The sequence below is a fragment of the Halictus rubicundus genome, chromosome 8 (assembly GCF_050948215.1).
Source record: "Halictus rubicundus isolate RS-2024b chromosome 8, iyHalRubi1_principal, whole genome shotgun sequence".
NCBI lineage: Eukaryota > Metazoa > Arthropoda > Insecta > Hymenoptera > Halictidae > Halictus > Halictus rubicundus.
In genome coordinates this window covers 17,469,743-17,483,828 of record NC_135156.1, presented here as the reverse complement: position 1 = coordinate 17,483,828, position 14,086 = coordinate 17,469,743, and the positions used below count along the sequence as shown (strand labels likewise).

The 14,086-nt window shown below is 41.9% G+C and overlaps 2 protein-coding genes across 5 annotated transcripts; both read right to left on the bottom strand.

Annotated features, from left to right (window-relative positions):
• Positions 1-195: 195 nt before the first annotated feature.
• Positions 196-9,246, bottom strand: LOC143356482 (uncharacterized). 4 transcript variants are annotated; one of them, XM_076792209.1, is made up of 11 exons: positions 9,150-9,246; positions 7,168-7,529; positions 6,643-6,873; positions 6,362-6,562; positions 5,871-6,284; positions 5,306-5,776; positions 4,355-4,642; positions 3,401-3,829; positions 3,037-3,173; positions 2,834-2,952; positions 196-2,772 (listed from the first exon to the last, which is right to left on the bottom strand). In XM_076792209.1, the coding sequence occupies exons 2-11, from the start codon at positions 7,483-7,485 to the stop codon at positions 776-778; spliced, it is 4,605 nt and encodes a 1,534-aa protein (XP_076648324.1). In that variant the 5' UTR covers positions 7,486-7,529; positions 9,150-9,246; the 3' UTR covers positions 196-775. The 4 variants fall into 4 exon arrangements, with proteins under 4 accessions (XP_076648324.1, XP_076648326.1, XP_076648325.1 ...); XM_076792211.1 differs by lacking the exon at positions 9,150-9,246 and having other exon boundaries at positions 5,645-5,776; positions 7,168-7,752; XM_076792210.1 differs by lacking the exons at positions 4,355-4,642; positions 9,150-9,246 and having other exon boundaries at positions 7,168-7,752.
• A 1,918-nt stretch (positions 9,247-11,164) lies between these two features.
• Idh (isocitrate dehydrogenase [NADP] cytoplasmic) lies at positions 11,165-13,517 on the bottom strand. The gene is made up of 2 exons (XM_076792226.1): positions 12,917-13,517; positions 11,165-12,680 (listed from the first exon to the last, which is right to left on the bottom strand). Exons 1-2 carry the CDS (start codon positions 13,106-13,108, stop codon positions 11,472-11,474), a joined length of 1,401 nt encoding a protein of 466 aa, XP_076648341.1. The 5' UTR covers positions 13,109-13,517; the 3' UTR covers positions 11,165-11,471.
• Positions 13,518-14,086: the final 569 nt, after the last annotated feature.

Here is a 14,086-nt window from a genome sequence, read left to right as displayed (position 1 = left end):
ACCACCATGGACGACTTCGGTCCAGTCCATTCATTGCCATATATTTTTCTTTAATGAATACAAATAAAATATAGATAAAATACAATTAAAACATTCGAACGTAATTCGAATTCGTTGATCGTATTACCGAAACTGAAGAACGATCTATGAAGCTGGCGGGCAAATACGGAACAGTATTAAACAATACCACCAATCTATAATAGCACTTGTTTATTATTATATCGTACAAGATTGATCGTTTTAATTCTTGTATTTACAATTACGCGTTACACCTGGTGAAATTGATTGCCGAACGAAACAAGGTGGTATCGGTAATTACGATGCGTTCAATCTCAAAACGAGTTTTGATAATTTGATAGATAGTGACTATGATCGTGCTCGCTTATAATCACAATGGCGGCGTTCAACCGTTACGATTATTAACAGAGGATCTCGTCTGTACAGAAATGTTTACAATAGCGAGAGAGGCGAAACTATAATTGCACACTTGTTCTTATGGAAACTTCTTAAATAAAAACTAAGCAGCCGCACTGATTCGAACGAATTTCAAGTTTTTTTGTTTCCCTAAGCATGGCCTACCTACCGTTGTAACGATATTTTTAAACGATTCTATTATGATTGAAAGAATGATCTAAAAAAATGGTATATAAACGCCTAAAATGCGTCATGTAACGACATTTAAGTATTTATATATACATAAATGTGTCTGTCTGTCTATATATGTATGTCTGTGTGTGGGTGTATATTACATGATCGTTTTCCTATAACTGTTCTTTTAAACGTTTAAATGTTTCGTTTCTCCGGTATTGGGATCCACTAAAACTTTCTCCTTACAGCTATTTACGGTCGAACTGTTGCCGAACGAATTGTTATCGTTAAGGGGGAAGAATCTTCCGTCTTGATATTCTTTAAACAACAGTTCCGTCGACTTCTGTTTCTCCTCCTTTCCATTGTTGGATGGTTTCTTCATCGTTAACGTTAAAAACTCTATGATTAGATAGGACTCAGGCTTGTAAAGTCTAGTGAAATGCAGCCTGATATGTTCGCCAATATTCTCATCTTTCCTCGGTCTGTAATCGCAATGGGGGCAGGACGGTGTCACACGGTCTATACCGTGGCGGCGTTTATGAGAGTCCATGGCGTCTTTGTCGCTGGACGAGAAGGGACAGCTCTGGCAGCGTAACGTCTCAGTCTCGTCGTTATGCGACACGAGTATGCCCTTTTTCTGCATCAGTATCAACGACTGTTTGTCCTGATTGGAGGCTTGCATGCCGCCGTAGTTTAGCATCGCGGTACCGTTCAAGGACACCGTGGCCGACGAGCTGCAGGACGACTTGAGAGTCTTCCCCGAACGGGACACGGACGCCACGTTGTCGGAGACGGTGTCGCTGTCGATGATGATCGTGTCGTCCTCGAATTGCCGGCGCGAGGCTTGAGCCTCCGCGTTCGCCTGGTGCTTCTTCACATGCTGCATATAATTCGCGTAATATTTCACGGAATAGTCGCAGCTGTAGCAACGGTATCTCTGTTTCGCGCCGTGCAACGTCAGATGAACCCTGTACTGTTCCCGTTTCTCGAACGCGGAGGGACACTTGTGGCATTTATACCGTTTCTCTTTCAGTATGCCGTTTCTCAGGTAACCGGGATAGACGAAGTTCGGGTTGCCTCGCATGAACAGCCCAAACTGAGGGTCGGAGGCCGGCGGCGACAGATTCGCGGATATCTCGCTGGTCTCGTTCTGTCGCCGGTGAACCACTTGGTGTTTCACCAGATTCTGGGCAGTCTTCGAGGAGTAGTCGCACTCGGTGCACTTGAATCTGTTGTTCGATCCGTGCAGCGTCATGTGGTACTCCAAAGCGTCTAACTTAAAGTAACGGGCAGGACATTTGGCACAGGTGAACACTTGATTCCCGGTCCTCGGTTGATTCGGATTGCCGACATTGTTGGAGCCGTTGTCCGTGGTCTCGGAGATCTCGACGACGATCCACGCGACCGTGCAACTCTGATTGCTCGAATCCTGGCTGCTTGCTTCGACGCAAGCCGTGGTGGGAGGTGGGTATCGCTGGGAGTAACCGTACAGAGACAATAGCTCCTTCGTACGCTCCTGATATTCCGTTGAGTGCGCTTTCTGATGGGCCGACAGATGAGCCTGCTGGCGAGCGGCGTACGAACACCATTGGCACGAGTACGCTAACTCTGTGCAATGGTACCGCAAATGGATTCTCAGTTCTTTCTCGTAGAGGAACCGTGCCGGGCATTTGCTGCAACAATTCACCAATCTGGAGTCGCGCAGATCGGGCTCCGAACCTAACGCGGGAGTATGTGCAAATCCAAGAAGCGTGGTCAGGTCGCTCAGTTGCTGTGAGTCGGGTCTGGTGTTGTCCACCAAACAGTGAACGGTACCCAACGACCCGGAATGCATTTCCGTGTGGGCGACCATAATTTCTCGACGGGTACAGGTAAAGCTGCAGTCCGTGCAAGCGATCACGGGCCCTTCACTGGGAGTGTCGACGTGCATGGTCTCGTGATCACGGACCTCAGTGAGTCTAGAAGACACGTAAGGACAATGACGGCATTTCAACAACTTCACAAGGGTGCCGTCTGGTCTAGACACCCAGACCAACGGCGGGTCTGGCAGTGATCGCGTATCCAACAGCAATGGCGGCGGTGCATTGGCGTTCTTCGAGGCGTTCGATATGCAAGTCACGTTGTTCTGCGTGGTTATGTGGATTACCTGTTCCATAGACCTGTCCTGTTTCATACGATTGTTACCTGAAACGAGAAACAACGAATAAGCAACGCTCAGCAAGACCAAAGGGTGCAGCAGACTTACTGTTATCGGAATTAGCCTGTTGCCCTTTATATTTACTCGATGAAAGATTATAGTCCGTACTCTGTTGGTGCACGACCGCGAGCTCCTCGCCGTGGAGCCTAACATGATCCAAAAGTTCCCTGCAACGATCAAATACTTTTTTTCTCTGTCTTTCTTGAAAAGTATACAGAGTTGATTTTCGTAAAGCATTAATCGATACATACGCTTTCGTGCTGACGTAATAGGGGCACAGATAGCATTTGAAAATAGCTTCCAAGTTGGGCCGATGATGGACTCTATGTACCGATAAAGTTGCAGCGTCTGGCGCGGAAAATGGGCAATCTCCGCAACCGAATGGATTCTACAGAGATTTATAATTCGAGTTAAAGTACGGTTACCAATTCTTGGCAGAAAGCATTCGATCAAATAGACCACCAGAGAGCATGGATAATTTTTCTTTGACGAAAGGAATCGAACGTATTATCAAATTTATTCTGCTGTATTTGTTTAATACGTATGTATTCGGCATTTTAATCGAATGTTTCCTGCCAAGGATAGTAGGCACGTTGGTCCACGAACTAAGCTTACTTTCTCGTCTTCGTTGCGTTGCTCCGATTCATTGTGGGACTTGACGTGCAACGATACGGTCTCTCTGTTCGAATGTCTGAAGTTACAACGTTTACATTTCCACATGGTACGTTTATTGTCTATGGAGAGCGTAGTGGAAGTGGATCCACTCTGTCCGTGTGGTGAGATCAAGTTATTTTTTAGCAAGGATTGACCACGATTTCGAGCGGCAGCTTTTAGAGGAGGCGGTGGTCTTAGGCCAATATTGATAGTGTTAACATTACTTCCTTCGCTCGTGGACACAATCGAGAGCGGAGTGGAACTACATTCCGGCGCTTGCAAATACTCGTTGCTGTTCATAATCAACAACTTAGCCGGTGGCTCATCGGAATTACTCTCTTCCACGCTACGCTCCTCCATATTTTGCTCGTCCCATGATTGTTGCTCGACCTAAGGAAGGACAGAGACGGATTACATTCGATATGGAATCGTTTTGATCATGTACGCGCGAAACGTTGATGTTGTGCGGTGAGAAATGGACTCGGTAATTTGCTAACACGGTAGAAAATCTAATCGGCACACTGAGAATTTTCTTTGGAAAAACTGAAAGTCACTTTCGAAGCATCAAAAACATTTAGACGATTATTCTATATTTATCGTGTCGGTTTCAATTACTAAGAATATGCTTGTAATTTCAATAAAAATATGAAATCATAACACCAATCAAGTGTCCAAGCGCTCCGATAATAATCAATTTTAGTTCCCATAGAGAGAGATATATATATATATATGTTCTACAGATAGAACAATTTTAAAGGATCATCACTGGTGCTTGTCGTAGGTTTAAGACAAAACAAAAATAATCGAGCAAGATCAGTGCGCCTAGAAAAAAAGAAATGAGACGACAAGCACTGTTCCGGTAATCAACTAATATGGACTAGCTCGGCTTAATGTAAGTGAAATTAGTGCTTTCACCTGTGCAAGATACTTGTTATACTTGGAATAATTCCGTCGACCGGTTTCATCCGTCATAAGTACCCTGGCAGTCATATGAACTGGATCTTTAGCTGCTTTAAGTTTAATATGTTTTGTGATGTCCCACCGCCAGTTAGAGCGGTACGCGCACAGGGAACACTCGAATGGCTTCCGATTTAAATGACCGACTATATGAACGTGAAAGCGACTTGCGGTGGATGCCCAAAATGGACAATGCGGGCATTTGAATACCCGGCGGCCACTTGGATGCGCTGAGGTGCCTTCAACCTGACAAAAGATTTTACTGCCTTTATCAAAATAAACTGTTAAACCGCGCTCGAAACACAATGGCTACGGTCTCGATCGCCATAAGGGAAACATTGAAAGCACATTCTTAATAATAAAAAGATGTATGTACAAAAACGTAAACAAAGAGGAACAAAAAAAAAAAATAAAAAGAAGATATCGAATACAAACATTAACAACAGTTTACTATAAATAGCATTGCACACTTAAAATAATTGATCGTGACTTCAAGCTGAAGTATGCGTTCTAAGTATGGAGTACGAGTACGTTCCAACTTTGTCATATTGAATTATTTCCTATATCCGGAATGTTTCTATAAAATCAAATGCGATGAGCACTCTATCGAAACACCGAAGACAAAGAAAATATTTCGAATGATAAAATCGGATCGGGCACTCCACAAGGTGCTTGCAATCAAAACACTTAATATAAAAAAAGTTTAACGTGTGTATAAGATATATACATATAAATATATATATACAAATATATATATATATGCTATGTATATAGTCAGATCTGTTGACTCTCGTATTGCAATTCGTCTATTCATTCGTGTGCGTGTGTTCATTTCATTATTCCATGTGCACGCGGTTAGATAAAGTATGTATTGTATATAGATAGATTATTTCTATAGAAACATCATACCGATGATCCAGAAGAATTGAGTCCACTGAGATTTACGTCCCAATCCGTTTGCGCTGGGAATGCATATTCACCGCGATACGAGGTCACACGTAGTTCTGAACAATTCGATAATTTTTCTAAGCTACTGTCTATGGACGAATCGTTGCTCGTCGAGCGACAACACTGCATATGCGCTTGTAGATCAGCCGAGTTTTTGCAACGTCTTCTGCACTTTGGGCAACGCGTCGTGCCCACAGACACGCTGAGAGCAGTGTGGTGTGTTTGTTTGTGACAAGCCAGCTCCTCCATGCTACTAGCTTTAAATGTACACCAGCATTTCAAATCGTTCGTGGTACTTACTGCTACCTCCGCCACTCCGTTATTTATCGACGCCGATGTAGTAAGCTTTTCCTTTAGCTTATCAAAGAAGGACGCATTTTTTTTTTCAAACAAATCTGCCGCGTTATTTGCATCCTTCTTTATGTTGTTGACCTGTTGGAAGTACGTTCGAATCACTAACAAACGAAAGTCCATAAAAAGAACGAATCAACGATCGTGCGTAACAGAAGAAAACAAGGTGACTAACTTCTTTATTCCCATACAACTTAGCCAGTTCCGTGTCTCTGGCAATTTGAGCAAGTTCCGGCCGTACTCTTACACGTGGAACTTTTAACAGTGTTGTGGACGATCCACTGGCAGTATTATTCGATTTAGCAGGACTCAAGGGAATCAACATTGGCAATGGTTTTCGAGACTTGTTCGGTGTAACCGGTGCATGACACTCTGCCAGGTGTCTTTGCATTTCCGAGTCCCAGGCGGTAATGAACTGGCAGCCCTTCTCCTCACATTTCAACGCTATGCATTCTGCATTCGCTATTGCACTTCTTTTATCTTCCATGGAATTCATCGATTGATCGGACATAAACGAGTCGCCGGGACTTAGGGACACCGTCGTGCTTCCGGATATGTGAAGCGCATCCCGGAAATCGCTCGCGCCCACCTAAAACCATAAACCACATATAAATTTCGAACGCATCCAAAATGTATCAATAATATTTATCGACTACAGTAGTGTACCTGATTGTAACGCTTAGGACTATTTCTCGGCTTACGCTCAAAAGGTGCATTAGTCTTGCGATTTGTCTGTCCTACTGGTGGCTCGTGATGATTCGTCTCGTGCACTGTCAAGCTTTGCCTGATGTCAGCTGTGAAATTGCAAGCACGGCACTGAAAAGCTCCCCCCCCACCGTGGTTCCTAGTGTGTCTATCCAAATTCCACTGTAAAAAACGTGTTCACTGTGTTATTACTTTTTCTCAGAAACAAATGATCTACCGCATTCTATGGAAGTTGCGTTAACCTTGTACGGTGTACGAAAATCACAGGCGTCGCACTTGATCATCGGCATGGAATGATACTTCACGTGTTTCGTGTAACGAGCGCGTACATGCGTTACGTAGGAGCATTTCGAGCATCGAAAGAATCTCCTTTTCAAATGATGCACTCTCTGGTGGGTTTCGAGGTCTCTCGAATTTAATGCAACGTACGGACACATCGAACATCGATTTCCAGCATCACGTGCGAATTTCCCCTGGAAACCATTATGCTCCTTGTCAAGTTGACGTTAACTCAATTTCTGTTATGCTTTAATCTTTTGAACGACGAAAAACATAAATGTACCTATTAAATTATTTATATTTTGAAATGAAATTGTTCAGAATAAAGTATTAATTCTATTTTATGATTATAATTTCATGATTATTTATCACGAACTTTCGTTACATTACACTTCTATTCGTGGAAGCGAGAAAAGCAATTAAAATCTCCATATTACCGATTCGACGTCCCCCCGTTCGAAACGACAAGAACGACAGCGATGGTATACCTTTTGTTTGTGCTCCTTTTTCAGATGGTCGAGGTAAGCCTTAAGAATCGGAAGAGGCTTCGGTGGTTTGCAGGTTCTACATTCGTAGCTCTGCGAGGACCCGGTACAGTCGACGAGGCCGTCCTGTTCGCCCTTTAAACTGTCCTTCGCGGAATCATCATCGTCTTTCTCTTCGAACGAAAGCTCCTCGGCGGAGGTTCGCGACTGTTGCTCCTCCATCGCGGTCTCCTTGAGATCCTCTTTAAGGTTACCTTCTTTTAGTTTGGACTGCTGAGGTCGCGGACGAAGTGCACGCACACGGGGCAGCCTTCCTGACATCTTGGACGAGGCTCGTTCTGTCCCACGTACGTCCTCCCGTGTTCCTGTCGCGCATCGGGAATACTCTTTTAATTCCCCTCAGCCTCCTCCCAGGGCCCGAGTATCTCGCGACAGGGTAAAAAAAAGGAGAACGGCATTCACTTCTCCATCGGTCTACACCGTTTTCTCTTTCCCGATGACATTAACGTGACGAGCCCGCTGGCCTACGGTCTACGATCGCGTACGCACATCTCCCCCCCGCCCCTCGCTTTATCTCTCTCTATCTCTCTCTCTCTCTTTCCTGTTCACGTGTATGTGCCTTTAAAAACGATTTTCCGCCCCGGGACTTAAAATTCGTCGGATTCTCGATATCCGAAATTCGTTTCGCAGGGAACATTTAGAATCGAGGACCCCGTGGTGCACCTTACGGAAATACACGATTACGGGAGCACTACTCGGTGGTCGCGCGATCTACACGCTGCACGCCGCCATTTTTCTTTTCGTTCCCAATGAAACTCTGACGAAGAAGACACCGAAATTCTCCCGCAAAGGAATGCTCGCCCGAGAAAATACTCGTCGAAATATCGATAACGAGAAAATTATATTTTATTTTTAATAAAGTCTCTCCGTCGTGTCGCGGATACCTACGCTTCACGTTGATACGCTGGCAGACAAGATCGATCACTGGAAACTAGTACTCGCGTGTTCGTAAGATCGCGATCGTATCGATGATAAACGGATCTCTATCGAAAACATTGAGAATAAATATTCCCGGTAATTCGGAGAGCCTGCGTTTCGATACTTTATTTCCGATAACACCCGTTACTCCGAGCTCGCCTCTATCAGCGTCGGCTGTATATTTAGTTGTAGTCAGAAGGAAAGCAATTCGGTTCCTCTTATCGGAGCAATAACCGGTCGCTGCGAGTAAAACTTCGTCGAACGGTCGGCCTTTCCTACTCCCGACATCCGGTTCACATGATACGGCGGCCGATCGCAGCGAGTCAGGGTGTCGTTGGTGCATTAATCATTTTCATGCGCATAGATTTCTCGTCGGCGATCCGCTTTGCTCGAAATTAGCGGCGATATTCAATAAACCGTGTGTAATCTCCGAGTAATCTCGGTTTCGGCAGCGGCAAGGTGTACGCGAGCAACAGAGAAAGAAGAAGAAGAAGAAGAAGACGATTTCCGTTTCTCCGAGCGATTTCCGGTTTACAGTCGAACGACCGCTGCTGTTCGACAGGGACGGGCCATGCACAGTGGTGTGCGTGTCTCGCGCGAGCCAACAGAAACGGGGAGGAGAGAATTCAATCCCGGATTCGCTGATAGAAAACAAACCTCGAGCGAAGCGGTTAATTCAGTTGCAGTGGTAGGTTATCTTCCGGATTACCGTTGGAAATAGGTACGGGCAGATTGATAAATTCCGAACGATGCGCAGAGCCGAACGAGAGAAACGATCACCGGATTTACCATCGCGACGTCCTACGATTTCGACGCCCGAGAAAATCGGATACGCTGGTTGGACCCTCGAGCTCCCTCCCTTCTCTCTTTCTCTCTCTCTCTCTCTCTCCTATATCGCTCTGGTTCTCCTCCCGAGCCACCGTGACCGCGAGGGCCTCGATACCGCTCGTGTTCCTCTTATTGTTTTCTCGAATGCCCCGTAGTTTATATCGTCGGAAAATAAGTACCTCTTCGTCGTCGTCGGCGTTTTAACAGTAGCCGACGGACCGGAGGATGAATCGTACAAAGACTACGAAGAGACCGAGCGTACCAGTAGCCCCTCCCTCCTCTTTAACCAACTCGGACAGGAACGACGCGACGGCGAGGCCGAAGTGGCGCAGGTCGGGCGCCATCTGCAATTCCAATTCGGTTTCTGATTCTGGTAACCACGCACAGTGTCCTCGTACGCCCCCACTTCCTCCGCCCTGGTCTCATCCTGCAGCCCTCGGGCTCGAACCAGCAGGAGCTCAGCCTGACTAAATATTTGTCGACTATATAACTTCGTGTACACACACGACCATTTCCGATCGAATATTTTTACTATCTTCCATCTTCGATCGTTTACTCGATAAGTCTTTCCTCTTTTTGCAAACGGAAACGCGAAGCCTGAACTGCAAACAAACAACTGTCTCTGATCATTCGTGTACTGATAAATACTTTCAATAGTCGAGCTCTTCTTGCTGTTATCGACGTTGATGGTCGATTTACTAAGGATAATGAAATTTAAGAAATGCTTATTTTGTCAATTTTTCTCGTCTAGAACTATTTGTAAATATATTTGATGAGTATATATGAGTACGTTGGTAGTAAAAACCCACCGACAGAAGCCGGGGGCCTTCGAGATACCATAGTTACGTCTATTTAGCAGGCTAGAGAGTATATATGAGTATATATACTCATTTAAATTTGCTAACACGACGAGCAAAAAACTGTTGATCGACCTGGTATATCTGAATTGGAATTGCTCTGGTTTTCAGTCAAATTGTTAACGAATATTTCTATAGTTTCATAGAGATACTATTTTCCACGACGTTTCGTGGTTGTGGTTTAAACACGATATAGTTTCCTCTTCTTATAATTTAGCATCTACGCGTCCTATATTGGACGTTGCAATGCTAACAGATTAGTCATTTATTTGTTCTACATTTATGGTTTTTTTTTCGGGTAAAAATATTTTCTCGGATTAGGTATTCTCGTTATAAAAGTGAAAAGTATTTCATTCACGGCGCTGATCGTATTGGCGTAGGCGTTTGCCGATAAGTTACACGTGTACGGCCTGGTACGGCCATAGAAGCTGACCAGGTAAGTATATGTATTACCGAAGTAGTTCATCCACTTATGTATAATGTTTAAAGAGGATTAAATAAATAACATAAAAATAGTTATTGAGAACTTTTGTAGATATGTCCTTTTACTGTGATAAAATAACGTGTAACAATTCTCTAAGAGACACGTGGCAAAACATACAAATAACATGTACAGTCATGGTAATGCATATTTGCATGGAAATCATTAGAAGAAAAAGAGAATAGGTGCCCAAGGTATATATTTCTTACGACAACAGTAATTAATTACTGTAATGAAATAAGAGATGTATATGTATTCATTTATTTCACACCGAACGATTAACCTAAGAAGATGTAACTATAATAAATGTAGCAGTGATTCAAATTATTCGACTGTTATTATAAAAATATTTATTTCCGAGAATCTTGTGCTAACGACAAGTGATACTTATTATGGAAACACAAAAATAGTATGATCTTTCCATATGCTTCTTGTTCATTTTTTTTTAGTGTTCTCTTATGATAAGATAAAATATCTCGATAGAATGTAGCTCTACGCCTCTATGGTCTTTTGATATCGACCGAGCGTTAAACAAATAATATGTTTTTATATAAATGAGCACCCAACGGTTTGTTCATTATTTTGTCGAGCCCGAAGTACTATCCTTATTTTTAATTTTGCATAAAATTGCAAGGTAATTCGAGTAATAATAATTATGAAATCTGACAATATATCCGGAAAAATTATATAAAATTAATTAATTATTTTGTTTTACGGAATGTGTCTTTCTTGAAACTTATAATCATTTTTTGTTTTTTAAAAATTAAAATTGTAGAATCCTCGGTTTGTCGCGCGGCACGTAATAATTATTGTTAGCATGAGGGGAATCACTGGTAGGGTGTTATTCTGCATAATGTGGAGTAAAAAATATAAACAATTATATATTTGATTTCATTTACAATTATTTAATTACAGATAACGAAAGAGTAACAAAAAGTGCAAATGTACACAATGTAAAAAAGTATATTCTTCCAATATAAATTTCCAATGATAATTTTTAATATATTAATCTGGATTTGTTACGTATACATATATATATTACTATTCCATATCTAGTTTTATGCCAGTTGTTTATACACTCTTTTCCCTCAACCATTAATCCGTGTCGTTTCTTTCATATATCTTTAATACTTTGATTGTATATCAAAAGAATCACCGTTTAGTCACTTGAGCTGCTTCTTCAAGTTGTCAGCCAACTTGTCCATAAATTCGAATGTTTCCAAATAATCGGATCTAGTAACATTGTTCATGCCTTTAATACAAATCGCAAGATCCTTGGTCATAAAACCTGACTCAATAGTATTAATGCAGACTGCCTCTAAGGTTTCTGCAAATTTCTTTAAAGATTCGTTGTTGTCCAATTTCGCACGGTGAAGCAAACCTTTAGTCCACGCGAAGATCGATGCGATCGGGTTGGTTGAAGTCTCTTTGCCTTGTTGGTACTGACGATAATGTCTGGTAACTGTACCATGGGCAGCTTCGGCTTCCACCGTACGACCATCTGGGCAAATTAGAACCGAAGTCATCAGACCCAGGGATCCATATCCCTGTGCTACAGAATCGGACTGAACGTCTCCGTCGTAATTCTTGCAAGACCATACAAAACCACCCTCCGACTTCATTGCATACGCTACCATATCATCGATTAAACGATGTTCATACCAAATCTTCTTAGCCTCGAATTGCGCTTTGTATTCCTTATCATATACTTCCTCGAAGATGTCTTTGAATCTGCCATCATACTTCTTAAGAATTGTATTTTTCGTAGAAAGGTACAGAGGATAGTCTCTAGAAAGAGCATACTGGAAAGAGCTGTGGGCAAAAGCATGAATGCTCTCGTCTGTATTATACTGAGCTTGCGCGATTCCAGGTCCCTTGAAAGAATGTACTGTGTGCTGAATTTTTTTACCATCGTCTCCAGTCCATGTGATTTCAAGTTTGCCTGGTCCAGGTACTATGAAATCGGTCGCTTTGTACTGATCAGCATGGGCATGCCTACCGATAATGATCGGTTGACTCCAACCAGTTACCAAGCGAGGAATGTTTTTACAGATGATCGCCTCACGGAAAACCGTGCCACCCAAAATATTTCTAATAGTACCATTAGGACTTTTCCACATTTGTTTCAAATTGAATTCTTCCACTCTTTTCTCATCTGGTGTAATAGTAGCACACTTGATGCCTACGTTGTACTTCTTAATAGCTTCCGCGCAAGCTACAGTAACTTCGTCTTCGGTTTTATCTCGGTTCTCTACGCCTAAGTCGTAAGTATGCAATTCAATGTCTAAATATGGTAAAATCAGCTTTTCTTTGATAGAATCCCAAATAATTCGAGTCATTTCATCTCCCAGGATGTCGACGACAGGTCCAGCCTAAAATATATCATAATGGAAACAATATAAAGAAAACTTATTTAAAATTATGGAAAGTACTTAAAATACGAAATTTTGTCTTATAAAAAAGTCGAAACAATTCGTCTTTCGACCGAAATTGAAATTTATGGCGATATAAATGTATTATGTACATGTATATATAGTTATATGTGTGTGTGCAGATATATATAGATTCACAAGTGTCAGTGACATAGCATTACTAGCCAACCGCTCACCTTTATTTTAGCCATTGTTACGGATGAAGCACAAAATGTCCTTACGAATGAGTGTGCGGTCTGATCGTGAGCCAGCCGAACTTTTGGCGATAATATTCGCGAGAATGTAGCACTGTTACTAGCGGTTTCGATGCTCGCTGCACTCCTTATGAAATGCAGATTCGTTCGAATGAAACGGTGGGGCGAGAACATGGCAGCCTTAGCAACGTATCCTACTTTTTCCTTTCCTCTGTTCTCGAGATCTTCGATGTCGTACGATCAAAAAATCTTTATCTATTATCTTCTTGACCATGAAATTTAATTACTCATACGTTATCGCGTCTCTTTCATACATACAGTTATTTTCGACAGTTTATCATAACAGGTTCATCGCACGAACGAAATATTCACAAATTCTCTAAATTTCTTCCGCTACTTAATCTACTGTATTTTACAAAGGATCGTAAATTCTGCATCAACGACCAATGAGTATCTGAGAACAATTACATCATTTGATCATTTTTGTTGAGCAGCAAACGAAACATAGTGCCTTTTATCTATGAAAGAATTTCATGTAATCTGTGGAATTTGAACCACGATGAGCAAACAATATTTGCGTGCGAAAATTCAAATGTTCTAACTGTGTTATTCTCGACTACATAAAATATTTGTATCGTCGCTCGTATTTTCGATGGAAAAAGTTGCGGACATCTGCGAATTGATATTTTGCAACCGTGTCGACAAACAACTTGGTCAACAAAACGACTGTAGCATAAAATATTAAAAGAATTTAAATGATTCGTGATCGCGTAAATAATGTACAACATGTCTACGATCATTGAATATTAAATATGAATGATGGAACATTTATCAATGGAGATTAATTTCTTCTATGTCCTTCGAATTTGCATTTCGCAAGCGTGTAAAACTTGATTAAATACAAGGTCATTGCGAATAAGTTGTCTATGTACCCAAATAAACGAGATAAAAAAATTCCATCAGACTTATTTGAAGCAACTAGATTTTCTAAAATAATTTACTTTCTGCCTGACCTTTAACCTTTTACATCCTTAAACTTCAAGTGTTTAATTCATTATATAATACTTGTAAAATGTAAAATATAGGCTGATAACAGTAGTATATAATGATATATCCATTGTTACGTAGATTATAATTCCAAAAGCAATAGTC